At 39.2% G+C, this 27,570-nt stretch overlaps 1 protein-coding gene and 1 non-coding gene across 6 annotated transcripts in view; one reads left to right on the top strand and one right to left on the bottom strand.

Annotated features, from left to right (window-relative positions):
• LOC142346298 (uncharacterized) overlaps positions 1-27,570 on the bottom strand; it is a 110,864-nt gene that overhangs the window by 35,559 nt on the left and 47,735 nt on the right. For all 5 annotated transcript variants that reach the window (XM_075398820.1, XM_075398819.1, XM_075398816.1 and 2 more), the window contains exons 11-18: positions 26,877-27,008; positions 24,084-24,191; positions 11,829-12,039; positions 8,620-8,652; positions 8,102-8,371; positions 7,020-7,166; positions 6,106-6,161; positions 5,808-5,966 (exon numbers count right to left, since the gene is read on the bottom strand). In XM_075398820.1, the coding sequence (XP_075254935.1) occupies positions 5,808-5,966; positions 6,106-6,161; positions 7,020-7,166; positions 8,102-8,371; positions 8,620-8,652; positions 11,829-12,039; positions 24,084-24,191; positions 26,877-27,008 (1,116 nt within the window). The remainder of the gene's footprint in view (positions 1-5,807; positions 5,967-6,105; positions 6,162-7,019; positions 7,167-8,101; positions 8,372-8,619; positions 8,653-11,828; positions 12,040-24,083; positions 24,192-26,876; positions 27,009-27,570) is intronic.
• Positions 24,448-24,521, top strand: Trnar-ccu (transfer RNA arginine (anticodon CCU)). The gene has a single exon. It is a non-coding gene; the product is annotated as a tRNA-Arg (tRNA).

The following is a 27,570-nucleotide window of genomic DNA, read 5'->3' on the forward strand; positions in this document are numbered from 1 at the left end:
GAGGCCTACTATCAACAGCAATCGGTATCACCATACTTTTCAGGACAATATCGCCAACGAGGAAGTGGTTTTTGGGATTTAGCATCAGGTATTGGCAGAGCCGCATTACCGATTGCAAGAAAGTTTCTTTGGCCTGTAGCCAAAAAGATTGGACGTGAATTAGTTGTTCAAGCAGCTCCTGAGCTGGTAGAGGTTGTTACAAATAAGAAGTTTCCAAAACAAGCAAAAAAATCGATTGTGCAAAAAACTGTAAGAAAACAAGTGGGCGGATCAAAAACAGGAAGAATGCATAAACTAAAATCTAACGGTGAAAAACCAAAGCAAGGCATTCGTAAGAAGAAGTGTTTGACGAGAAGTCGGTCAAATTTCTTTTCTAAAGTTCAAAAAGATTACTAATTTACTGCCCGCAGAGGCAACACACACCACAGATGATTTGTTTGAAAAACATCCTCTACTTATTACTTTTGACAATGCTTTTACTCAAAAAGTTGAACCGTCATATTCCCCGGACGGTTCAATGCTTGAATTTGAATATTTGGGCGATAGGAACAATTTCATAGATTTACAAAAACTTCTCCTTGAAATTAAATGCAAAATCTACCGGAACAACGACGGCGATTTAAGGACAGGAACTGATGCTACAAATACCGACGCGCCATACTTTAGCAACAACGCATTACATTCTTTATTTTCAGAATACACTGCATCTGCTAACGGTGTTAAAATTTCCAACACAAACGGAAACTATGCGTACAAAGCATTCATTGAATCGGAATTTTCTTCAGGAAAAACTGCAAAAAACACATGGCTAGTTTGTCAGGGATATTATTACGAGGATGAGCCAGCTAAAATTGATGGCACTGACGGCCGCGCGGACGACGTGGCGACCAGAAAAGCTCTTGTTGCTGATTCCCAGGAAAACTACTTTATTGGAAAGCCGGCGAGTGATATTTTAACATGTGATAAACACTTACTTGGTGGTGTTACCCTGCGAATTTCATTTAAAAGATCTACAAATGATTTTTGCTGTAATTTCAGAGTCAAACAAACATTATAAAGTTGGAATAGTTGAAGCTAATCTCTACGTTAGAAAAATGACAATAGCGGATCATGTTTTGACGGCAATTGAGAAAACTCTACTAAAAACACCTGCCGTGTATCGCTATACAAAATTATTACCACGAACATTTTAAGCTACAACTGGAATAAAAAGTTGGAGCCATGAGGATATTTTCTCGAAAGAACCTGTACGACGTATGATAATTGCGATGGCAACAAATCAAGCATACCTCGGAACTAATCGCACTGATCCTTTTCACTACCAGAAATTCAATTTGAGACAAATTGTTGTTTATAGAAATGGTCAACTTATTGTTGGAACTCCGGTCTCAACAAGTTTTAACCACCGCATTTACTTCAATACTCTGGAAGCCCTGGATTTTCTTGACAAAGGTGGGCATGGCATAACTCTGGAAAATTATCCCAATCACTTTATTCTAGCTTTTGATTTAACTTCAACGCAAGACGCTTCTCATGATTTCATTCAACCAGAACTTACAAATTGCTCAATTTCGGTTCAACTTACATTTGACGGAGCATTGGCGGCAACGTAGAAATTTTATTTCTGGGCGAAAGAAGCTCAACGTTTTGTGTTAATTCGGAACGAAAGGTGACAAAAAAATCAATTATCACCTACCCCACCGATGGATAGTGATGAGATACGCTATTTGTTGGGAAAATGTATTGATTTGAAATATTGTTTTTACGGAGTTTTTTGCAGCGGACAATTTCCTAAAGCTAACAAGAAAAGGTTTTATTATTGTTAAAGCTTCACCAGCGCAATATGAAGGAAGTCATTGGATGGTTATTTTGTTTCACGAAAACAAAGTCTATATGGCTGACCCGCTTGGAATCCCGATACAAAACTACCAAAAATTGTATTCCCGTCTGATACAGTTTTACAATGAAGTAACTCAAGTACTCAAACTTAAGCCAGTTCATAATTAAAACTCAAAGATATGTGGACATTTTTGTATTTATATTGCGCATGTGATGTTTGGTTACGAATATCCTTTATTGTTGAATATGAACGATAATGACTTAATACGCTTTGCTAATCATATGCTCTAACATTTTTAATTAATTTTTTTTTGCTCAAATCTTTCTTCAAAAACAACAAAGAACACAATTCTTAATTCGAAGATTTCGATTCCATATTAAAATTTATCTAAATCAAACTATTGTCAACATTCAAACAACCATAGCCACTATTTAATATATCAAGTATTTTTGAAAGCTCACCGTACAGACCACCATTATAAATACTATAGAATCTATCAATCGTACAAGCAAGCAAAAAGTCAGTTTGAGTATGAACACTATTAGTAAAAACACAATCAACGTTAGGTAATTTTCTTTTAGAGTTTGCAAAGTTCAATTGGTGTTGCTCGTTGTAGTTCACCGCTTCGTCAATTTTGTTCATTATTTCTCCACGGAAAACTGTGTTTGTTGAGTTAGTTTTAATAAGTAAATTGAAACAGGTAAAGAGACAAGGTATAATGAATGGTTTGGATGCTGTAGACTTGAAAGAATTAGAAAGCTGATCATTGGAGGCAATAACATGATAATGAGATCCAGGTACTTAACAAAAATCGTCATTCATATGCAAGCTGTAGGCAAAGTTCTTTGTTACTGTATGGTCAAATATAGGCTCCCTTCGACATATAAAGTAACGATATTGTTTGGAAAACTGGCGAAAGTATTCCGGTGTGCGCTCAACCATTGCCTCCACCATTTTGCTAATTATTTTTCTCGTCACTTTCACTTGCTTTATTTTGTCGTGCTTTTTTTGCTCTTCCACCTTCGCACTGAGGTCTTTCTTCGAGATCACTTTCACAAACAGATCTTTGCCTTCGTTTATTTTTCTCTGCAGTTCCTCGAGACGATAGATCTTGAATCGTTTTTAATTTCTGGGCGAGAAGATCAAATTCAGCAGCTGAGAGAGTTTTTCTTTGGTTAAAACGAAATTCCGCGGAATCTTTTTTGAAGAGTCGTAGAGCAATATATGTTCCCGTTGTTTCGTATGTTTTCACTGAAGCAACAACAATTCGTTTGCTAGAGCACAAAATTTCGTGGTAAAAGTCACTATCATCGAGAAAGGAAAATTTTTCAGTCATAACTTTATTTCCGTTGTGGACAACAGATACACTCTTAATGGTATCAACACGCTGTTAGAGGAATTTAAAAAATGCGGCTTGCTTTGTATTGAATCGCAAAGAAAATGCAATACCAATAAAACTATTTAAGACCAATTTTCCTCATTTTGGCTTTTCATGGTCGATTGCACAGAAATGCTAAAAATAGAACTCAAACTCAAACTCAGCCTAGTTGCCACACCCAATTTTTGTCTAACATGTAGTGAAGTCATACATGAACATTTCAAAGAAGTCTTCATAGATACATAAATGTGCTAATCGCCCGCAAAATTGTCCAAATCATGTCTTTTTTGTTCTTAATCTCTCACACTTTTAATCCACAATTTCGACACAACTATTTGAAATGACCTTGTACACTGAATACTGTACAATTGGACGTCAGCTATTTTAGCCTACTGTTCTTTTAGAATATTTGGTTCGCAAAATAGTGATTGTTTTAAATAAAAACATAAAAAATAACAAAAAAAACAAATAATCAGCACCCAGTTAATCACTATTATTTGTTTCGCCAAGTTGTTAAAATGACAAAATTTTATTGTAAATTGCATTTCAACTAAGAAACATTACTTTATTCTACATTCATCGGCCAAGAAACATCATTTCTTTAAACAGTCAAACTATTTTCAACCCGTTATTTCACCAAATTCAATTGACCCCCCATATCAAGCATTTCCCGACACAGTAATAAAGCGATAAAATCACTTTTTTAACCAATTTTCAGACAAATTTTAAACCCCAATTTCTTCAGTTTTTCAGCCAGTTTTCACGATATTTTGTCCCCCATTCATTCTCATGCCCTATTTTCAGTTCGAAACTGTACTTGAAACTTCTCTCCAGGCTTGAAATTCAACAAACTTCCAATTTCAATACTTCGCACTTGCTTGTTAATTCAAACATATGGGCAATAAAACCCTTAAAATAATACCACTTGTGCGGTCTCAGACCCGCAAAACTATTAAATTTCTTACATTGGAACAGAAACTTATCAATTTTAAACTATCTTTTTTCTTCTCTCACCTCAGTTTTCCATCAGGTTAGTCACTTTCGCTTTTCAGTCCCTCATTAGTCTCATTAGACTAGAAAAAAGATTCAGAATTTAAAAAAAAAATTCAAAATTTTCGAAAACTTTTACAAGTTTCACTCATTCACCACGCCAGTTTTTTCCAAAAATTTTACAAATCCCAACACTCTCAAAACACTAATTTTACAAAAAAATACAAATCTTTGTCAACCACGAAAAACAAAATTTTCGCAAACTTTTCGAAATGTTTTCGAAAAATTTTACAAGTTTCACTCATTCACCCCACCAAATTTTTTTCCAAAAATTTTACAAGTTCCACCACTCTCACAACACCAAACTCTCAAAAAAATTTCAAGTCTTTGCCAACCTCGAGAAACAAAAAATTCGAGAAATTTTACAAGTTTTCGAAAATGATACCTAAAAAAGGCCATGCCTGTATTGTAACGGGGGGACAGGTCCCCCCCGTTACAAACCAGGCATTTTCACTACTACTGCTGTACAGTCCTAGAAAAATTATCATCTTTTCGATTTGTTTTAAATTCGATATATCACTTTAACAATATTGTGAAAACCTTTAGACCTCAGGAAATTTTTTGAAGACTACCGAGTTGGAAATTTTAGCAAAAATTGTTTTAAAAAAGTTGAAATTATTCAAAATTAGGGCGAATCATCCAAAGGCAAATTGAATTAAATTGAAATTGATTCAAAATTACATTGATTTTGCCGAAATAAAAACCTGCAGAGGAGTGAAAGCTGCACATCCACTCATCTTCCTTTCTGTTACTCATTGACAAATGAAAAATTCACACTACAGCGGCTGAATTTCGGCTGCAATAACTAAAAAGCTCCAACAAGTTTGGACCTTTTTATAGGTTTTAAACCAATAAAAAATAGAAAAATTTTATCTTCAGAATCGTTTGCACTAAACTGCACCAAAAATATGGAAACATGGTTTCGAAATTGATGACAGCGCCAGAGTAACTAAAAATTTTTAAACAACGCTGAAAAGAGTTTCTGCAATAAGTATATTGATCGATTTATTCTGACAGGACAAAGAAATAAAATAGCAGAGCATGTAATACCTCCCTCCCTCCTAAGTTGAGGCAAAACATTAAATTTTCTGAAAGATTTCTTGAGTAAAAGTGAAAAACAAAAAAAACACGACGCCGAAAAGTAGCCGCCTGCTCTTTAATACATTAACGTCAACCGTAACAAAAATTGCAAGTGTTAGGGTGTCTATGCAGGTGCAACTACTGGGAAAATGAACCAGTGTTGTATTTAAACCAGCATCTTTTCCTTGCAAGCCTAGTGTGCTACCCAATTACACCAACTGGTTTTAAGCTCTCGAACTTGGGCATCTCTTATAACCCGTTTTCACGTTCTTTCTTGTTCCTCAAGGCTTCATTTCTCTAGCCAAGTATACATTGAACAACTAGAGCTTCTTGTCAAGCTATGTCAAGCTTATCTTATGCACAATTTACATTAGGTTGTTGTCTCTCAACCTTCTAACGGCAAGCAAGAAAATACGAAGTATTTTTGCGTGGCTCCTATGGACTAAAATGTTAAACTACCGGCTTTGAGATGGTGTTGGCTTCAATTTCTGGAACAGTGTTGTTGACCTGACATGCCTTGTCACAGTCCACGAGGGAGCTAGTTCCCTCTCCACTCTTGTCAACATCTCCAACTCCAGGGTCATCCAGTCCAGGGATGTTAGGACCAACACTGGAACCCTATAAACAAATTGGAAGAGAACGAATGAATCCCATCCATTGAAAAAGGAAGGACCAAATATTATGAAAGTTAGAATTCTAATTTTTGTTTTTTTTTCAAAAGCAAAGGAAAACTTTCCCAGTCTCTATAGATACGTACACTGATCAATTCACTTGACTTGGCAGTTGTTGGATCTTCAATGCTGCTGCCTTCATCTTACACAAAACGAGAAAATTGTTTCATAATTTGTTTTGCTTTGAAATGTTAGCTTAGAATTACAATTTGTAAATGAAAATATGATTTAACAGATAAAGCTGCGTGCGAATAAGTGCGTGCGAATAAGAATCAAAGATTAACCAAAAACCTAATTGAAGTATTCAACTCAGTTGGTCTAAATCGTCTGATGCAGAAAAAGTTCCTTCTGTTATAAATTGATTCTTCTGAAAGTGGATTTTGAATTTGCTCTGTGGCTTCAAAACACTTACGTGTACATTTTAAAATGCCGAAAGTTTGCAGTGCCAGAAGTCAAAATGCCAGAAGTTGCTATTTAGCCAGAAGTTGACTTTCGTTGACTTTCGTTCTTTTAAAACGTGCGCGTTTCGTGTTTTAAGCATGGTTATGTGACTCTGCAGAATTCACTTCGAAATTCTGACTTAATACCTCGAACCGCTGCGTGGTTCTCGATAAACGTCAGAAGTTCTCAGTGACTTCAAGCAGAGTCACGAAACCATAACTTAAAACACTCACGTGTACGTTTTGAAATGACGAAGGTCTGCATTGCCGCAATCCCAGAAATTTCCAAAACATAGGCACAAGTTGACTTACATAAACATTAGTCCATTTAAATATGATTTCACAGATATTTTCGGGTTTTAAAAATAAGTTTAAAAAATTCGGGTTTTAAAAATTGGTTACGTGACTGCTTGCAGTAATGAAAACTTCTGGCGTTCATCGAGAACCGCGTGAAGGTTAAATCAGAAGGTTACAATCAGACTGAGAGTCTACAACAGTCAGAAGTAAAACGATTAAAGAAATACTTTTCAAAGATAAAGGTCAAATCATGAAACAGTTTCCTTGTTTATTTGGTGTCGCTGTCGAGTTTCCCTTCTGCTTGACGTTTGTAGCACCAGAAGAAACAGAGGCCGATTCAGGTATAGAATCGTTCAATTCCGGAGGATTGATTTCGAAGTAGTCGTAATCTGAATTTCCGTCACCACTGTCTGAAAGCCGTGGAAGTATAAATGTGATTAAAAAATACAAACTCCACTGAATCCACATATAACTCTCTACCTTATTACAATTTTGATTCGCAGGTTGAGAGGTCGACTATATGATATAGTAGAAGTGTCTAGACTGATATAGTAGAGTGTCTAGGAAATAGACCCCTACGGAAAATAAATCCCAGTTTGATTCTAATATGCAATGATTCTCCTAAATCTCCACTGAAAAAAAATCCACGGAAATAAACTTCCATGGAAATAAAACCCCACGGAAATAACTAAACCCCCATGTTATCATTAAGCTTCGGTCATAGTAATTTGATCGGTTAATGTTAGTGTCTTCATATCAATTCCCACGGGCCGCTCAGGCATGACCAAATGCGCTACATGCACAGTTTTTTAACAGTCATGTGGGGGTGTATTGCAATTGCGGGGGGGGGGGGGGGGGGGTTTAGGGTTCTTTTTTCTGAAACGCAAAATCAAAGAGGGTGTAATTTTCTGTCGTAACCTGGTCGAGACCACATATAACTTGAACTCAAAGTCTCCTCATACTCAATATCGGTTGATATCTGTAATAAGTTAGCGTCTAGCTTCAATTACCACAACAAAGTCAAGTTCGCAACTAGGGTTTTGTACATGTTTGCCGTAATGCAGCTCGTGAATTCCAACTCGCAAAAAGGGCACAGGCAAAACACTTCAAATTGAAAAAAATGAAGGGTTTTACTATATATAAAAATACATATATAGTATACAAAGAAAACATAGAATAGAAATACTATACATAGGAAAACATTCATTCACTACGTCTCACGGCCGCAAGTCTTGTCTCATGAAACTCAATTGAACCATTGCATTAAGGACTCAGTAGCTAAACAGCACGAGGAGTTCAAAACTACGGGAATTTTTAGCTCTAAAATTTATGTGAAATTTCTTACCATTGAGATGATTGACTATTATGATAGGAATGATAGCAATGTTGATCACGTCTTTATTGTCCACCGACGGAAGACTAGGAGGTCTACTTTTACCCTTTCCTCCTTTTTCACCTTTTCCAATTTCGTCTTTTGCAATTCCGCCTTTATCGTCTTTTCCGTTTTTTCCACTTTTCCCGTCTTTTGCTTCCTTGTCACTTTCTGTATTCTTGTTTGCTATTCCTTTACTTTTCTTGCCTTCGTCCTTTTTAGTAGATGAAGTCAGACCATTGTCTGGAAAAAAGCTAGAATTATTTCAGAAACTATTTAGCTGATTTTTGCTTCTGCTTATAATGTTTTAATCAAATACAATTGGATTTGCTCCTGTTGAGCTCCTTGCAATTTGTCAATTTTTGCATTCGATCTTATGCAGGCCTTCACAGAATTCTTTTCTATCAATAAAGGCATCCTTTATTGAGCCATTGTCATTTTAAGAGACTACCGTTTTGTTTGAGCTATAAATGAACTGCCATGCTACTAACTGTTCGGATCACAGACGTCAACCAGAAAGTCACCTGAAACAATGCCAGTGGGCATCATCACTCGAAACTCGACTGAATATAGTAGGGACTTGACCTTAACATCTCTACCCCAGACATTAGAGAATAGCAATCTTGAGAAAAACATACTAACTCTTCCTAAGTTGGCATATTTTAGTACTTTTAGGCAAGATTTCAACCAGATAACTATTCTGTCGTACTAGGTAGTTAATTTACAAGAACTTGTAACCTTTGGTATTCCTGTACCAACTCTGCTAAACTTTGGAATCCTTGCTAAACTTAGGAAAATTTAATAAATCTGATATATGAAAATCTAGAAAGGCCGAAAAACTATCAGGCGAAAAACTACCGTACAGTTACGTAAGCGTTAGTAGCATTTGGTATGTCAACGAGTTATGTAATAGTTACTAAGACTTAGTAGGACTTTATATTTTTCAGTTGTAAGCAGAGTTTCAGTCACATTATTTCCAATGCTTTTCTCAAAAAAACTGCCAGTCCAACTAAAAATTGACTCTGCATGTCCTCGAAGTGACACAAAATTAACCACATTTTATCTATTTCAGGAAATGTTTACACTAAATTTCACTGTTGTGCGGTTTTTCCCAAGAAGAGCTTTTGCTCATGGAAAAACTCTACTGATGGTTATATACTGTAAATGTTTTGCCAAATTAATCTGTAACCAATCAGTTAAATTCAATTATTATTATTATAAATTATAATGAAACGATCATCGACCATGTTGCCTTTTTCCCGCGCTGAAAATGGTTTCTGGTTTCAATTGAGTGACATAGAAGTGAAGATCAGTATCAATCTCTAAAAGGTGGATCTGGCTTCAATTTGAAACAAAAATCTATTTTTATACTATGCACACATAATCGCGAAGGACTGTTTAAGAGTTAGTACGACTCTGACAAGGTAACCATTCTCGAATGTGTGGGGTTTTACGAAACATTTTTAAAATAAAATCTATTCTCTCCTCCGTAATCGCCACCTCCGTTACTGGAAAGGCAAGGCGGGTATCCTCAATGTTGCAACATTATCTGTTGAAATGGATATATGGTAAAAAAAATGATTTATTTTAAAGAAAGGATTTATTAATTTTATTTTTCATATGTTTGAATTGAATATTGTATTTTGAACAAAGTCTTTTAACTTTTGTAGGGAGATTTTTATATCGAATTTAAATTTTAGCATCACAATTTTGCGTTGAGATACAACACCAATGATGAAACACGTGAAATAACACGACTGAGAGGAGTTTTTTGTTAAAAAGTTCAGATCAAAAGAAGAAACTAGAAAAAACAAAGGCAAAAAAAGGCAAGAAAGACCCAGAAAATCTCCTTGCCAATGGATCACTATTTCCGGAAAAAAGTACCTATTGAAACTGATCAAGAGAAAGGTCAGTTTAAAGTAAATTATTGATATATTCAGCCCAAAAAACTAACCGCACTAAAAGCGTAAAAGATTTAATTGCTTACTTGCGTAATAGAAGAGCCTATAAAATAAATACACTGCTTTAAAATCATTGAAACCCATGAAACTCCCACTCAAGGATATAAACGTCATAATGAATTTACAACTTGTCTGGAATTTGAGAAAAACAATAGACAATCTGCAAGAAGTTGACATAAAAAGTTACAAACTTTTTTGTTTTCCCACCAAAAAGCTGTTCTATGCCAGCAATACTTTAATAAATTGGTAATTAAATTTTACTTTAAGCATCAGACGACTTTCTAATTCCCAAAAAGTGTTCAAAATTACAAAGAGCAAAAAAATTCATAAAAGTAAGCAAAACAATTGAAAAAGAAACATCAAATTTATCTTATTACTCGTATTAACTGCATAAAAACATCAAAAAACTTAGTAGACAAGTGTAAAGCTATCACCATTGACTATTCAATTTTATTTAACTGAAAAAAATGGTTAAACCAAAAAAACATTATTTGAAAAAGCTGCAAGTGAGCAAAATTAGCTTTTAATTAAATTTCTGGAGTTTCAAAAACAACGGTTTGAACAAAAACACTCTATTGTGCTGCGTCCTTTAAATTTTTCAGCAGTCAAACTGCTACATTTTGTTGCGCCCATTTCAATTCCTGCTTCAAATTCATTAAAAAAAATTAAGAACCAAATTGATATTCATCATCGAGTCGTAAAAAGAGCTCCATAGAAAACCACAAGCGAGGATTGCAAAAACTTTGAAACTTACTTTAAAACCCTATAGTTTTTCAGTTTTTAGAAAGTTAAGCCAATTCTATGTTCTGAGAAACAAGTTTTTGCCGGAAAGTTATTACTTTAGTACTCGTATATGCATTTCTCATTTTACAGTTGTACGTTAAAAAAATTTTCATTAAACTTAGCAACAGAACTTTCAATGTTTCAATTTCATTTTTAGATGGAAAGTTCTCGCTGTTCCTCAAATTAGATAAAAATAATTGATCAAAATGACATATAGCAATTGTGCTGCGTTTTTTTGTCCAAATTTTTTGAACCGAAGTTGCCATCTTCGTTTACTTTCGTTTAATTTAATGTTCGAGTTTCGTTGTTTCTGATGGTTAGGAGTTTAAATACATTGCTTTAATTTTATTTAGCAAAGTAATAGAAAGAACAAAAAGATACTCCATACTGATTAGAGACTACTAATACTATTAGAAACTTTGGAATTGGCAACCTGTTTATAATTTAATGCATTAAATTATAAAAAGTTTACAAACTAACGAAAGTATTTGCGAAAAAGTTACACATGTTTGTAATTGTAATGAATCTGTTTGAAAATCGTGTTCAAACTTATTAAATTATCCATTAATTCTCGTAATAATCTTTGGTATAATTTTTTCCGATAAAATTTTAGAGAGGGTGATTGTTGAGGTCCGAAACCCTATTATTCTACCACATCAGGTGGCTGTGGTTAAAAATCTACAAAAGTACACTTATGACTGGAAAAAATCTGAAGTCAGAAATGCCACGTTTCCAGATACCTATAATCTCAATTGTCTCTGGTTTGAGTGTGACACTAAGTTTTCGATTGTCTAAGAACTGAGAATGAATTTTGCACAATGAATATACTTCAGTTTTTCTTACTGAAATAGTGGCGCCATTAAAATTGAAGTTTGTGTATTACAAAACTAACTTTTTATCTAGAACTGGAGACTGACTATCTACTGAATAAATCAATTAAAATACAATACACTTACTAGGAGGTCGCAGCATTATCGTAGAATTCTTCCCAGGCACAATGGAGAAAGAGAAGTCGTTAAACTGTGCAGTGGGAACAACATTGCTGAATGAAATGTACACTTTCAGATTCACATCCACATTGTTCACTACTTTGGGTTTGAGGTTCAATTTGAAACTGATGATGCTTCCTCTGTTGTAGGGCATTGAGAAAAATTGCCACTGGTTTATCTAAAACACCCAGTGCTAGAAATATTGGCCATCTCCCTACAAAATGAAAATGCTAAAAAACTATTACTTCTTATGTCGAAAAAACGATCAAAAACGCTCACACCCGTCAAAAAAAACATAAGGGCTTTGACCGAATTTCCCTAAAAATACCGATCAAAAGCAATAATTTCTTACGTTTTTTGACAAAATTTCAACAAGGACAGGGGGTATAAACGACAAGGAGAAAATGAAAAATATAGCCAACAACTTAATTTTTATTGGTCGACAAATTGGATTCGTCAAAATATCACTAGTTCGTACGACCATCAAATTTGACGTGCTGTCGTTTGTCAGCCAATTCGTCGATCGCAACGACATTTCATGACACGTGGTTTCATCTGATGGTTCAATTATGTCTCTCATAATTATGTCTGTTAGAGATATCACAGTATTGATCATACTAGATCTGAAACCGGTCCCGACTCCAAAATAAAAAGCGTTCTAAATGTTTTTCATCTAATGATTCGTAGCAACAGTTGCGGTCGCGTAAAGTGGGCACTCGTAAAATTGGCCGACATCGGATCTAACCATCTACCGAATATTTAGAATTTAGAATTGTTTGACGGACCAGTGATGTTTGTGATGTTTTAATCAATCAGATTTGTCGAACAATTAGATTTGCTCACAATCAGAATTGAGGTGTCAGCTAAATACCCAATTTTTCGTTGTCAGCTGAACCCCTTGTCGGTCATTATTTTTAGCACCCAGGCCTATGAAAATTTAGAGAAAAAAATCGGCGCGTATATGTTCAATAAAAGTAAGACAAAAAGGACCATCAGATCTAAAAGCGTATAGCTGATAAAAACTCAGTCTATCGGAACTTTATTTGAGGTATTCAAACTATATCGTAACAAGTTATTAAGGCAACGTTTAAAGGCAAAACAAAACGACTGTATTCATCCACGTATTAAGGCCAATGGCCCATGTCAATGGCCCGGCAAATCTAGCTCGATCTTTTTTAGCAGGTATTTTGTCTGAGTCGATTTTCGACTCAGATTGGTCACCGATACGTTTTCGAAACATAAAAATATTAAGCCTAAAAAGAGCGCAATCGATTCAGTATATTAGTAGGCTCAACGAAAATTATGTTTAACGAACTTTTTCTGAGCTCTCTACGTATAAAGGAACGGATATAAGGCTTATATGGTTAAGAGATTACGTAATAAACTTTCTCGCTGGATAGCGCATAGATTTCTCGCTGCTCTTTTATTTACTCAGTACCATCGTCGCACGGTTTCAAATGAGATGAAGATATTCAATCATTTGTCGCATGATTGCAGGTCAAACAAAAGGATATTGAACAATCGTCGTACGATTGCAATTCAAGAAAAGATATTTTCTCGCTGATAACGTTTATTTACTTAGTAACATCCTCCGGCCCAGAAGAAGATGTTGGGAGAATCGGTACCAGCTTAACGAGTGGGCGAACGAGCGATCCGGAAGACGTGCGTACGACGGCGGAGCGGGCGACGCTGTCGGATCCGTAACGGAGTTCTTCGATCCGAGCAGTTGGATAGTAACCCCTAGGGTTGCTTTCTTCAACGATCCACACTAAATCACCAGCCTTGAGGTGATGCTCCGCAGGCGTCTGCCACTTAGCTCTGCGGTTCAGCGCAGGTACATACTCCTTAAGCCAACGTGCCCAGATTGCATTGGCGTCTGACTGTGCACGGGCGTACCGCTTACGATGATCGAACTCGTCGACTCCAACGATGGACGGAATTCTGGTTGCTTGGTTACCGAGTAGAAAATGATTAGGTGTTATTGCGCCTAGGTCGGGCGGGTCGGCGCTTACGGGCGTTAAAGGACGTGAGTTTAGTGCGTATTCGACCAGACAAAAAGTAGTGTTCAACACCTCATCTGTGAGGCGACGCGTACCGAGGATAGTGTACAGTACTCTTTTAAAACTACGAACTAACCTCTCCCAGATGCCACCTTGGTGTGGCGCACTGGGTGGATTGAACCTCCACTTAATACCCTTATTGGCAAGTTCGGCAGCGATGTTAAGCGTATTCCATTTTTCCACACATTCACGGAGCTCTTTCTCCGCTCCAATGAAGTTCGTACCGTTATCCGACCAAACCATAGCAGGAGTACCCCGTCGGGAGACGAACCGCTCAACTCCCATTACACAGGAACTAGTGTCCATGGACGGGACAATTTCAACATGGACAGCACGAGTAGTGAGACAAGTGAAGAGAAATCCCCACCTCTTCTCGGTAGTCCGACGAACAGTGACGTAGAATGGGCCGAAGTAGTCAACCCCGGTGTTGGTAAAGGGAGGAGACTGGTATGCCAGTCTCTCCTTTTGGAGGTCTGCCATGATAGGTTGAATGGTTGCTGCACGGAATTTTCTACACAAGACGCAGTTTGATTTGATGGAACGCAGTGTGGAGCGTAGTTTTAGGATGGCATAACGTTCCTGTACCTTTGACCGTAAGTAATCGATGCCCTGATGATGGTTCTTCAAATGAGCATGCCGCAGAAACAGTTTAACAAAAGTATGACGCGCATCCAGCACGATAGGATGCTTAGTGTCAAAGTCAATTTCCACTAGCCGTCGGAGTCGACCAGAAGAACGGATGAGACCATGAGGCCCAATAAACGGAGTGAACTGAGCAATGCGGCTGCTCTTCTTAACGGATTTGTTGTCGAGAAGGTCCTTTCTTTCAGTACTAAAGGACTCTTCCTGAACCAAGTACTGGAGATGACGCTCGGCTTCGTCAAGCTCAACAGGATCGGCTATGCTGCCGTCTACGGTACGGTAACTTTCATGAGATGGTAAAAGACGGAGCACATATGCGGTAACACGCAGTAATTTTTGATAAGAACTGAACTTTTCAAACGGGATTAGATTGATACTTTGTTCCTTAGGGGGCTTGGTTACGGATGCGGCTAAAGATGAGATGGAATCATCATCTTGTTCCTTGGTTACAACGCCGAGTTTGATGTTATCAACGACGTCAGTATTTGGCACAAAAGGGAATTGCTTAGTTCTCAAGAAGTCAGGGCCCCTCACCCAGCTACTTGATTGCAAAACTTCAGCGGACATGCCACGCGTGCCAGCATCTGCCGGATTATCACAAGTGGCGACGTGGTTCCATTGGTCAACGCTGGTATTCTCCAGGATTTCACTAACACGATTTGCAATGAAGATGGGGTGTTTGTTCGTTGAGTTTATCCACTGCAAGACGATAGTACTATCTGTCCACATAAAGACTTTGTCCACAGTAACCGTTAATGCACGACAGATTTCCCTTTTTAAACGGGCAGCGAGGAGAGCGGCTTGTAATTCCAACTTAGGAACTGTCATTACCTTCATAGGTGCAACACGGGCCTTGCCCAAGACAAACGCCAGCTCTGTTATAATCTCCCCGGAGGAGCAAGTTACTTGAGCCCTGAGAAAACCTACTGCACTGAATACGTCTTGCGAGCTATCACCAAACATGTGGAGTTCAAGATGTTGGAATGGTCCTGAAAAGTAACTTCTCGGTATAGTGATCTCAGCTAACCGCGGCAGTTCAATACACCAGGCAAGGAATCTATCAACTGTGTCCTTAGGTAACTCGTCATCCCAACTTTGTCCATTGACACGCCAAATGTCTTTCAAGATTAACCGAGCACCAACAGTGAAAGGTGCGACAAGACCAATTGGGTCGTAGACCTTTGACACAAGACTTAAGACCAAGCGCTGTGTTAAACTTTTCGTGATGGTGCTGTTAGTACCCCTACTCACAACCAGAGTATCGTTGTTGTGATCCCACTTAAGCCCAAGCACGTGCATTGATTCCTCCTTTGATGAAACGATGACCTTAGGTTCAGTGGATTGAGCAGACCCATCAATTCGGTCAGCCAGATCTGGTACATTGCTTACAAATTTAGTAAGCTTGAACCCACCTAGATGGAGAAGATGTACCAATTCCTTCGACCTAATGAGGGCCCTCTCGGGGGATTCCACAGAGTCCAAGTAATCGTCCATGTAGAAGTTCTCAAGGACGGCTTTCGCAGCTTCTGGGTACTCCTTAGCATTATCGCGTGCCGTGCGCTGAAGTGCGTAGTTGGCGCAGGTGGGCGAATCTTTTGCCCCAAAGATGTGGCGCGTATACTGGTGTACCACAACATTTGATGTGGGGTCCTCCCGCCACAAAAAGCGCAATGATGGCTGATCACATGGTAACACTCCAACTTGGAGGAACATTCCCTCGATGTCGGCGGATACGGCAAATGGATGTTGTCTGAACCGTAGGAGTACATAGATTAGGTTTTGCAGTAGGTCAGGTCCGGTGAGTAATGACTTATTGAGAGATGCGCCATGGAATTTTGCTGCTCCGTTTAGTACCCTACGAACCTTGCCCGGCTTGTTCGGGTTAACAACCGGATGGTGTGGTAGGTACCACTCTCGTTCCGAGCGACTTTCCACCTTATGAGCATCTTTGACCCTTACTACGTAGCCTTTGTCTAAGTCCTCTTTGATGGTATTCGAGTACTTTTCCCTTAATGTCTGATCTTTCGTTAGCCGCTTTTCCAAAGACTTTAATTGAACAAGCGCTGAGAAATAATTGTTGGGCAGTTCGATGTTATCTTCAGCCCATAGCATTCCGACATCGTACCTTTTTCCATTATGCACGGTGGTGTTTTCAAGAATTTCATGCGCACGTGCATCCGATGCGGATCGTGGGTCTACTTGCTTAAGTGCGCCGTACGACTCCATGTCGTACCAAGATTTTACCTGACTAGCGAGTTCAAAATCCTGCTCCAAATTAGCTTTGAAACAAGTCGAGACTAAACCTGAAGACGACGGTAGAGGGCCGCTTAGAACCCAACCTATGGGCAAGCGAACAGCGAAGGGCGAGGACTTCTCGTCGGCAGCGAAGTACTCTAACGGGCGGATGGCATGATACACATCCTGTCCAAGTATCATCTCGATGTTTCCATAGCAATATGTAACTGGGTCTAGAACTGCTAGGTGCGGGTATGTTTCCTGAAGTGCTTTAATGTTAATGACATCGGCGCCTACATTCAAATTTTCCTTTACGTAAGGGCTGACTTTAAATGGTTCAAATGCTTGGTTGTCGCGTGGTGTTACAATCAGTTCAACTAACTCAGTGTCTACGACCTCTTCGGTATTTATACCCTTGACTGTTAGTTTCAATGCTGTACCGTGCAAACCAAGTCTATTTGCAAGATCATTGGACACCCAAGAGTTACTGCAAGCGGTATCGCACAAAACTAAAGCCGTGGTATCTTTACCGGAGGAGCTCTTCAACTGTAATTCAGTCACCTGAAGGAGGCCTTTCACATTACTCACAGATGACAAAGTAGTGGTCTTACTCGATGATTGGACACTAGGAAGTTTACTTTGATTTGCGCCAGCATTAGAATTAATGTTGTTGTTGTTTGAAGGGGATTTTGGTGGATACACCCTCTCAGCTCCATGAAGAAGTGTGTTATGGGAGCTGTTGCAACCGTCCTTCCTGCATTTCCTGGGGTTTGGGCATTGCCTGAACATATGCTTTTCTCTCAAACATGAGAAACACAGTTTTGCTTCAGCCACTACCTTTGCTCGCTGAGTGGGAGACTTTTCTTTAAATACCCTACACTCCCAGATGCGGTGGATACCTTTACACACAATGCAGCGAGGGGTTGCAGGCGTTGCCGATGTTGAGGCTGGTCTCTGAGTGCCCTTAGTTTGTGTATTAGCAGCAAAAGTTCTTGAGGCAACTTTGGTCTTTACTACTGAGTTGGTGTTATCCTCAGTTCTTGCCTTCGATGAAGTTTGTTTCATTAAATCATGTGCCTCGGCCTTCTCCTTCAACCAATCGTTGAAGTCAAGGAGTGTTGGCTTAACCCAATGTTTCTTCACTGTGAAGAGTGACCAGGATTCTTTCAGATTGGGCGGCAATTTTTGCACAGCCGTGTTGAGAAGTGAGGCGCTCTTAAGGTCTGCGTCATATGAAAGTGATTTAAAGACCCCAACAAGACTTGAAATTGTTGCAGAATAGTTTATGATGTTATCACTATTGTGCATCTTTAGTGGTGGAAAAGAGCTGAGTTTTTCTAAGTGTGCACTGACTACTGCCTGTGGTTGGCCAAATTTACGTTCGAGTGTCTTAAGTGCATCCTTATACATTACACCACAGTTTGCAAACTCTGCGATGGCGGTTTTAGCTTTTCCAGTTACAAGAGTTTTTAGGTATGTTAACTTGACATCATCAGTCAAGGACTGTGCGTCTATGGCGCTTTTAAATTGTCCGAACCATTCGTGCCACTGCAGGGGATCACCATTGTACTGTGACAACTTCCACTCGGGAAGTGGATCGTTCTTCTTACAAGTAATTGCGTCCGCCAACTGCTTTATCAAATCCGCAGAGTCCAAAAAAGGAGCCGAAGGTGTGGGATGCGGCGGGCCACCCCAACACAACGGGTTCGGAACGGTAGCTCCATACGTTGGCGGAATGATCGGAGTGACAAAGGTGGGGGCGGTACCTGCGGAAGAACTAAATGGATTCGCTTGCATGAAGTCTGATGTTACGTAATTTTGAGCGCCTGCTGCTGCTTGTACATGAGGGGAGCGGTGCGATGTAGATATATGAGGGTTGATTAACGGGGCCGGTTGTACGGTGTATAAATTTGCAGATGTACGTACAAGTGGTACTGCATTAGGTGGGACTGCTGCCGGAAAACGCCAGACATTTGGATCTGGAGGAGCAGGAGGTGCGTGGGTTATGGGTACAAAATTTTGGGGCTGGAAACTCTTTTGTGGAGGTGCTGGATGATTTAATTGAGGTACGAAATTGTTTGCGGAGGAAATGAATGATGCAGGCGGAGAATGGGGTAACAGATTGACATTATTCGCCACGGGGTTAGTGGCTTGCAGTGGGAGTGCTTGTGGCGGGGAAGGAGGAAAGCGGAATGCTGGTGAGATTAACGGAAAATGTGGTGGTGCGGGGTTTAGAACGGGGGATGGAGGGGCTGGTACATTTATGTGTGCTTGTTGCGGATTAAGTGCTAGCGGAGCATTAACAAGTGTGTTTAAAGGTAGTGAACGCGAAGGGCTGACTAAATTCAACTGTCCCGGCGTGCTCGACCTGCGAGGGAATTGATGATCTAACTGTAAACCATCGAAGGGCATTGTTGCTTGAGACAGTTGTCGGGCTGTGTTTGGGGCGTTTAGTTGAGTTGGCATACCAAAGTTTATTGGTGGTGATGGAGGCGTATATTGAGGCTGTCGCTGCTCTTGCATGATGTTGTTTGCAACATGTGCATCATTGGTTACATTGGTTCCACTACTTGGTTCATGGACAGGGAGGTTGATGTTGGCCTCAACTTGACCCTGTGTATTGAGATTGAAGTGTGAGTTAGGAAGTTGAGCTGAAGAAGGTCGTTGGACAATTGCTTGGTTGGATTGGGCGATGGGACCAGAAAAGTGCAAACTCGGTTCGTTTGCAACATCTGCCATGTTCCCGGCTGGTGACGAATTAACCCAATCTTGAACAAGTTTCTTGCTCTTCACTGAACTTCTTTCCGTAAAGAGCCCACTCATTTTGCCTGTACCAGACCCGTCCGCTGATGATTTTGTCATCAACTCAATTTCCTCAAGGGCTGCAGCAGCTACTTCCTTGCGATGATCTTCCTCAAGCTGTTCAATTTCTAATTCCCGCAATTTCGATTGTTTTTCAATTTCAAGACGTTGTCTAGCAATGCGGAGTTTTGCCTCATGTTGTTTCTCAAGTTCCTCCCTTTTGAGTCTAGATAGTTCTAAGTCTCGATGACGCTGACTTGATCTTTTTGAGGAAGTCATATGTGAACCTGATCTTGATTGGTGAGAGGTATACAGCTCTGCCGTCTCTTTGTCATGGACCGAATTGATATACCCTCGAGCAGCAGCAATGAACTCATCAGTTTTCTTTGTTACAGTCTCTAACCATTTCTCAAGATTCTTACAGGCAGCGTCTGGATCTTCAGTCTTTTGTGCCAGATCAAAGAGCTCTTCATTTTTATCAACTACTCTAATAAAAGCGTCTTTGCACTTCACAAGCAGACGTTCAAGCTTAACTTTCCTGTCTTGCTTATCAACAGCATTGTTAATTTCCCCATAGATGTTATTAAGTTCAGCCTCTAATTTTGCTCTTGCACTATAAAGTTTGTTGAATTTGTCCTGCAAAGTTGTCATGATCTTAAGAAAAACAGGAACCATAAGTTTAATTTAGTACTATTATAAAGTACACAGACATGCAACAGCACAACACAAATGGGTTATACCGAACCCGTGTGACGGTTTGGCTAGCAAACCGCCAAAGAGCAAAATGTTCGTCGGGTACAATAGTACCCGGCGAAAGAAAGAAAGAACGGTGCGCAGGAAGCGCAAAAGGGGACAGAACGGGAGACGGGAAGAGACGCCGAACGAATAACGCACGACGCGACGGGAAACCGGACGGACAAACGGGAGCGTCGGGCGAATGGCGCGCGACGAAGCGGGAAAACGGCGCGGGCGGGGCGGAAACGTCGGGCTGGTGGCGCGCGACGAAACGGGAAAACGGCACGGGCGGGGCGGAAACGTCGGGCGGATGGCGCGCGACGAAACGGGAAAACGGCACGGGCGGGGTGGAAACGTCGGGCGGATGGCGCGCGACGAAACGGGAAAACGGCACGGGCGGGGCGGAAACCACAAGCGAGGAGGCGGGAAGATCGATGCTAACAGACCACAGCAACAACTCAACCAAACAAGCTAGCCGTAACTCCAGAATAAACTTAAGTCACACCCTAGAAAGAAGGAGACGAGCTACTGCCAGGTACACTAGCACAAATCATTATGGGGCTTTAACAACGGCATCAAAACATTAAACATGAAACAATTTACGGCAACGATGTAGTATAACGAAAAGTCGAAAAGGTCAGGAAATTTACTAGCCGTAACTCCAGAACAAACTTAAGTCACACCCTAGCAAACCACCCTACCCAGACAACAAAGGTACATACTACAAAAACTAATAAAGCTACAACAAATTGCTAGCAAACCAGTGTGGTGAAAGTCACGAAACAAACCAGCCGTAACTCCAGAATGAACTTAAGTCACACCCTAGCAAGGAATGAGACTACACAACAAACCAGCATACTAGCAGAGAGAAGTTTTACTACAGCAGAAACTCAACATACTACATCATACAACAGATAAACGGGAGATAGAAGGAAACAAAGTGACAAGGAAACAAAAGGACGGAAACGGAAAATGAAACCAGATAACCTGCGGAAAACGGACGGTAGTGAAAAACTCGAAGAATGGGGAGAGCGAAACGTTTAGTAAAGCGCTATCGGAGAGAACCAACCACAAACTAACCCGTAACTCGTGAGTTAACTAAGTCACACCGCCAGTCAGCGGGTAGACTCCCAAAACAGCGCAAGACTAAGTGACATTCAGGTTATCAAAGGCTTGTGTGAGTTCCGCCTCCTCGAACGCATGACGGGTGCGAAGCGTTTTACGACGGCGCTTTGAAAGTTTCTTCGGTCGGGAGCGTGTTATCAAGGACCGGAGGTTGTTCTTATGAGCTAAGACTATGGTCAGTGTTTTCAGTTCAAGCGCAGGCCTTTGGTGTAATGCTCTGTACTCTTTAAGTAAACTAGGATCTTTCTGTTTACGTCTAGACACAAGGTCTTTCACTAAGTGTATGGTAACTAGAGTACTACGCTTGAGCTGATCAGAAATATCAGGAGTTCCCTCTCTGGGGCAATACACTATAGCTTCTATGCGCTCCTGATAGTTTTCAAGCACTGCAATAAGCTGTGAAGGTGTTAAAGGCTTATTGTTGTTGCTTCGATGACGTGAAAGCGAATTGTTCACTACATCATGTCATATAACTAGGCGCTTCTTATCATGAAAGAAATGACTCAACTGGAACTGCGCTGTTTTTCGGACTTTCAAAGCGTTAGGGTTGAAACTTAAACCCGGTAATGCGTAAACGTTACGTTTGTAACGATTTTGTGTTACTTGAGGCGCAGTTTTTATGGCGTGATGAAGTGAACTAGCAGCTAATATGAAAACCATATAATGTTTTTACAGCATAAATTATTTGAGCTTTGCTCAAACTCCGAGCCTTGATGTTAAATACACGGTTTTCACGAGTTACCAAGAATAAGCGCTTAGTTGAGAAAAAAAACTTGAAAAACTTGACCAAATTGTCTTTTTTTTTCTTTTAAATCGACAACTTTATGCAATTGTTACATCCGCATTTAATAATTTTCCTTTAGAATGATAGGGTCAAAGGAATTTTTTTTTTCAAATTTGGTCAAATTTTTTCAAGATTTTTAAGTTTTTGCTACGCTTTTATGTCAAGAACTATAAAAAACACCGCAATTTGATTATTTCTGGCTTTTGACAAAAAATTTGTCAAAATTTTTGTTTTTTCAAGAAAAAAAAATTGTAAGAGGTAGGTTTTTGGGGGGTGCTAGATTTGCCGGTTAGGAAATAAATTTACAACATCAAAAGTAGCAACGTTTTAGTTTGGATAGTTCTTACAGTTTTTTTGAATTGGTTGGCGGATGTCTCACTCTATTATTGACTGATTGGTCTGCACTTCTGGTCGTTTTGTGATCAACAACAGGCCTTCTGATTGGGGGAGTTGTATGTAATCACTCTAGTGTTCGAATGTAGCAACATTTTTTCACTGTCCGCAACAACATCGTATAGTTTGCGTTACATCACTTTTTTGCTTGTTCGTATTCCCTCTGGCTATCTTGGGCTCTCTGACATCTGACGATGGGAGTTAAAGCGTAGAGGTTTACAAGAATTGCTATTACAGGGATTTTTAATCTCTCGGGATCTTGCAACAGATAAGCAACAGAACAGAACAGACCATTGCGACATTAGCCAATCGCGTATGCTCAATTAGTAAGAGATACTGTAAATCAAAGCAAAGTTTAAAGGAGTCAAAAGGGGCACAATTTTGCCTTCGTCAAATCATTGTTGTTACGAGCAGACAATTGTCTACATATTTAGCGAGGAGAAATGGTCCATTTCTGGTTCAATCACAAACGTTAGACTAAAGCGAATAGATGATAAGGAACGCGGTACCAGGAGTAAAGCGGCACCAAAAATATAGCTGATAAAAACTCAGTCTATCGGAACTTTATTTGAGGTATTCAAACTATATCGTAACAACGTATTAAGGCAACGTTTAAAGGCAAAACAAAACGACTGTATTCATCCACGTATTAAGGCCAATGGCCCATGTCAATGGCCCGGCAAATCTAGCTCGATCTTTTTTAGCAGGTATTTTGTCTGAGTCGATTTTCGACTCAGATTGGTCACCGATACGTTTTCGAAACATAAAAATATTAAGCCTAAAAAGAGCGCAATCGATTCAGTATATTAGTAGGCTCAACGAAAATTATGTTTAACGAACTTTTTCTGAGCTCTCTACGTATAAAGGAACGGATATAAGGCTTATATGGTTAAGAGATTACGTAATAAACTTTCTCGCTGGATAGCGCATAGATTTCTCGCTGCTCTTTTATTTACTCAGTACCATCGTCGCACGGTTTCAAATGAGATGAAGATATTCAATCATTTGTCGCATGATTGCAGGTCAAACAAAAGGATATTGAACAATCGTCGTACGATTGCAATTCAAGAAAAGATATTTTCTCGCTGATAACGTTTATTTACTTAGTAACAAAGCGATTTATCTTGGAAGCCCTCATTTAATTTTTCCGCAATGCTTATTTCCGCAACGCGACATTATATAGATCAGAAAAATGAGAAAATGAGAAAAGCAGGCCCAAATTTCAAATCAGGTCCTTGCAATAACAAAACGGATCCTATCCAAATATCGGATCTTTTCCGTTTGTGCCCCCCACCCCCAGTACGTTATGCACCCCCAGATACAGATCACGTGTCATTACATAGTAAATCATTATGTAAAAATTTTGCACGCGCGTCTGGGGCGTGCAAATAATAATGCGCCCACTAAGCTGTGCACAAACGGAAAATATTCCAAATATCACTCAACCTTAGGCTGGTTTATTTTGAATTGATACTCGTAGAAGCGTGATGATCCCACCCCTTTCCCTCCAGCAGGCACAAAGGCTACACTTTTACATGTCATCTGGACCAGGTCCTGAAAAACACAACATTAATCCAATTAAAGAAAAATTAGGATCTGTTCTGCCCCCCCCCCCACCCCCCAGTGTTTTTTATGACCCCCAGTTGCAAATTCTATGTTGTTATATAGCACGTTACTATGTAAGGAAATAGCTCGTGCCTCGGGGGGTCATAAAAGATTTCTGCTCACTAAACTTTGGGGGGGGGACAGAATAGATCCCAAAAGTTCTTAAATTTAACCTGTTTGAGAAAGCTAAAGGGAAAGGATTCCAGCCCGCGTGGCCTTAATGGATAAGGCGTCCGGCTCCTAACCGGAAGATTGCGAGTTCGAGTCTCGCCGTGGGTATTTAAGTAGACTATAAACATGAGAGGATGAGTGGTTATCTTTTAAACGAGTAAATTAGACTAAACCATTAAAACACACTTGCTACAAAATTACACTCAAATATTTGCACATCAGCAAAGTTTTCACATCACATAGTAAAATTTTTGAAACAATTTAGAATAACATTTCAATTTATTCGAGTGTTTTTTTCTTTCCTTCAAAAAAAAACTTTCAATAGACAGACAGACTGAAAAGTAGATTTAGTTGGGCTCCTTTCACAGCTTTAAGGGAGAGTTAGGACTACTGCTGGCGTCTGCTGCAATCCCATAATCATCCCATATAGATTATATGGAGTATTGTAAATTACAAAATTGGATAAGAAATAGTTTTTTATGCAAAGTAATCAACATCTCAACACAACGCTGACAATACAATAACATAAACACGTGACGAGACAAAAACAGGGGCAGCATTTTTTAACCCACAAATAACCCAAGGGTTGTTTTGAACTGCTACTAATAAAGTTTTATCTGGACATACATGCACGTTGTTGGGACGTTTTGCCTCGACAAATAGACACCCACGTGCATTCTTCTCAAAAGACTGCTAACAAAATACCGTTTTCTTAAATAAACTGTTAGGAAACACAACACGATTAAGGAGGAGCCCGGACAGCATTAACATAAGTGTCTAAAAGTACTTCAGCATACCATTGGCTAAACGCGCCAACAAGAATTTCTGGCAAAATCAATTCTCAAGGCAATCCACGGCAATGCACATGTTCCTCAAGAAAAATACAATTGTTTCGTAAACGACCTCATTAATGACGTGCTACATTATCACCTGACTTTTCGAAGCATTTTACAAGAAGCCACACTTTGAAATTATGCAGCAAGTAACAAACATTAGAGTCAGAGGCTATCTGTCGGAGCTTCTTTTACTGTAGCTGGAGAAGAAAAACAGCGCTATATGTTTGACAACAATTAGTCAAAAGTCTTCAATGTATCCGGCGGGAATCTCTAGGTGTCATTGCTGGATCCGTTTAAGTTCTGTGAATTCATAATTAACTTACCAATTGTTGGCCCTCTCTGTCCAAATTTTGTGGTCGATGATCTGAAGGTCTAGTCAACACACAAGTATTATGAAAAACATGATGACTCGGCCAAAATTGAGGACAAAAACAGAGTTAGAGAAAAGAAAATAGGCCAAAATATTTTATAAGCAAAAACAATATTTCATTGCCATTGGAGAAAAACGAAGATAAAGCGGAAGCTCTCAAACACCAAGGCACGGCACTCACATAGCAGAAAATCGCCAGTAGAAAGTGCACTTTGAACAGAGATTGAATACAACTAAATTTTTTTTCTTGAATTGTAAATCAGAACACAGCAACGAAAATCAAAACATTTATACAATTGGCACTCTATAAAAAGTTGATTCTACCGGCCCTGTTATACGGACTCCTAAACAGCTAGAAAACCCAACATCCGAAAATTTGGCACCTACTGATGTTTCTGAAAGAAGACACCATCTTCTTAGCCGCTGAACACGAGAACTGCAACATTAGAGTTATCATGTCATCCAAAACGTTTAGGAAAAAGAAGAGCAAAAAGTCTTTTCCGACCATCAAAAATATGAACAGAGAAGAGAAGCCGATTCTTCTTTACAAACTTGAAAAAAATCGTGGATCAAGAACACAAAAAAAAATCCGAAAAGGAATTCAATCACTTCCATAGGAAAGTTTCAGAAATAATTATCTGTATTTGAAAAATGTACTCAGAGTTTGTTTGGATCTTATTTAAACGACCACTAGGGTTCATATCCCGGCAACTAAGATCTGCTAATGCGCAAAACCATCAACAGAAAAGATAAACGGACTAACATCCGACGAATTGCTGTCGATCAACAGGCGAGGAGTTTAATTCAGAGGGTTTAAGTCAATAGAACTTGTTATGGGCCCAAAAGGACTGACCAGAGAGCGGTTCGAATCCAATCTTTACCTGTGCCAGCCTGATACATTAACCACTAAACTTTGGGGCTGTACAAAAGCGATGCTATTTTAGCAACAGACTTAATTTCTTAATGAGAACAATGTAGATTACCTAAAAACTAACAAGTCAAGCTTGAAAAAGTCACTCACAAAGTCAAATAGCTATGAGCAAAAAGAGCGGATACTCTACAACAAAGACTGTTATGTTAAATGTCTGCTTAAAAAAGACACACAGGTTTTTACAATAATTGCTTCAAACTTCCTTCGAGAGCAGTTAACGCAGCATCAACAACAAAAAATTCATGCTTGCTGGATTAGGTCACTGTACTGCTATACTTACTTCAATAGTAAAATTGTCGGGGTTTCAATGTTTTGTTTTTACGAACCTGAAAATCCTGAGCAAACTCGTTGAACCTCTGGTATTTTTTGGCTCTCTGTGGACTACCTGCTATCAGATTTAGTTCAGCCAAGTTTGAGCCAGCTTTGGATCCGATGGCAAAAACAGTGACTTGTGGCAGCTAAAAAAAATAAAAAATCCTTCCATAAAAGTCTCATGAAATGAAAAGTTTTAAAGTCAGAACGGAAATGAAAATCTTGGTCAAAATGGATAATACTTTGATATACAAGTGTGAGTGAAACGTTTAACTATCTTTATAATTATCATTTTTGCTGGAGATTTATGCGTGCGTTTGAAGTTCTTTTCGATATTGAGTGCGTGTTCGAAGCACTGTAAACCACCCAGATGACTGTTCGTTTGCAGTTTTTGACATTTGTGAGTACATTTTAATTTAATTCTTGTAAATTTGGATTTTGGTGAAAAACAGTAAGCTTAACTCGGGAAGCAGAAGACGATAACAAAAAGGGAAAAGATGAAGAATTTGACAGTATCTTAATACAGTCAAAGTGAATTATGAGTTTCCTAGTTTGCCTGTAAGTTTGACTCTCTTTCGTTAGCTCATTCCTCGTTTTTCAATTTGTTGCCATAAAATAATATCAACCATTTTTTTCCAATTTGTAGAGCTCCAAGTTTTTAAAGTCAACAATGTAGCTACAAATCTTTGATTCTACAGGTAATTTAAA

This window comes from Convolutriloba macropyga, chromosome 9, assembly GCF_964194025.1.
Source record: "Convolutriloba macropyga chromosome 9, txConMacr16.3, whole genome shotgun sequence".
NCBI classification, from domain to species: Eukaryota; Metazoa; Xenacoelomorpha; order Acoela; family Convolutidae; genus Convolutriloba; species Convolutriloba macropyga.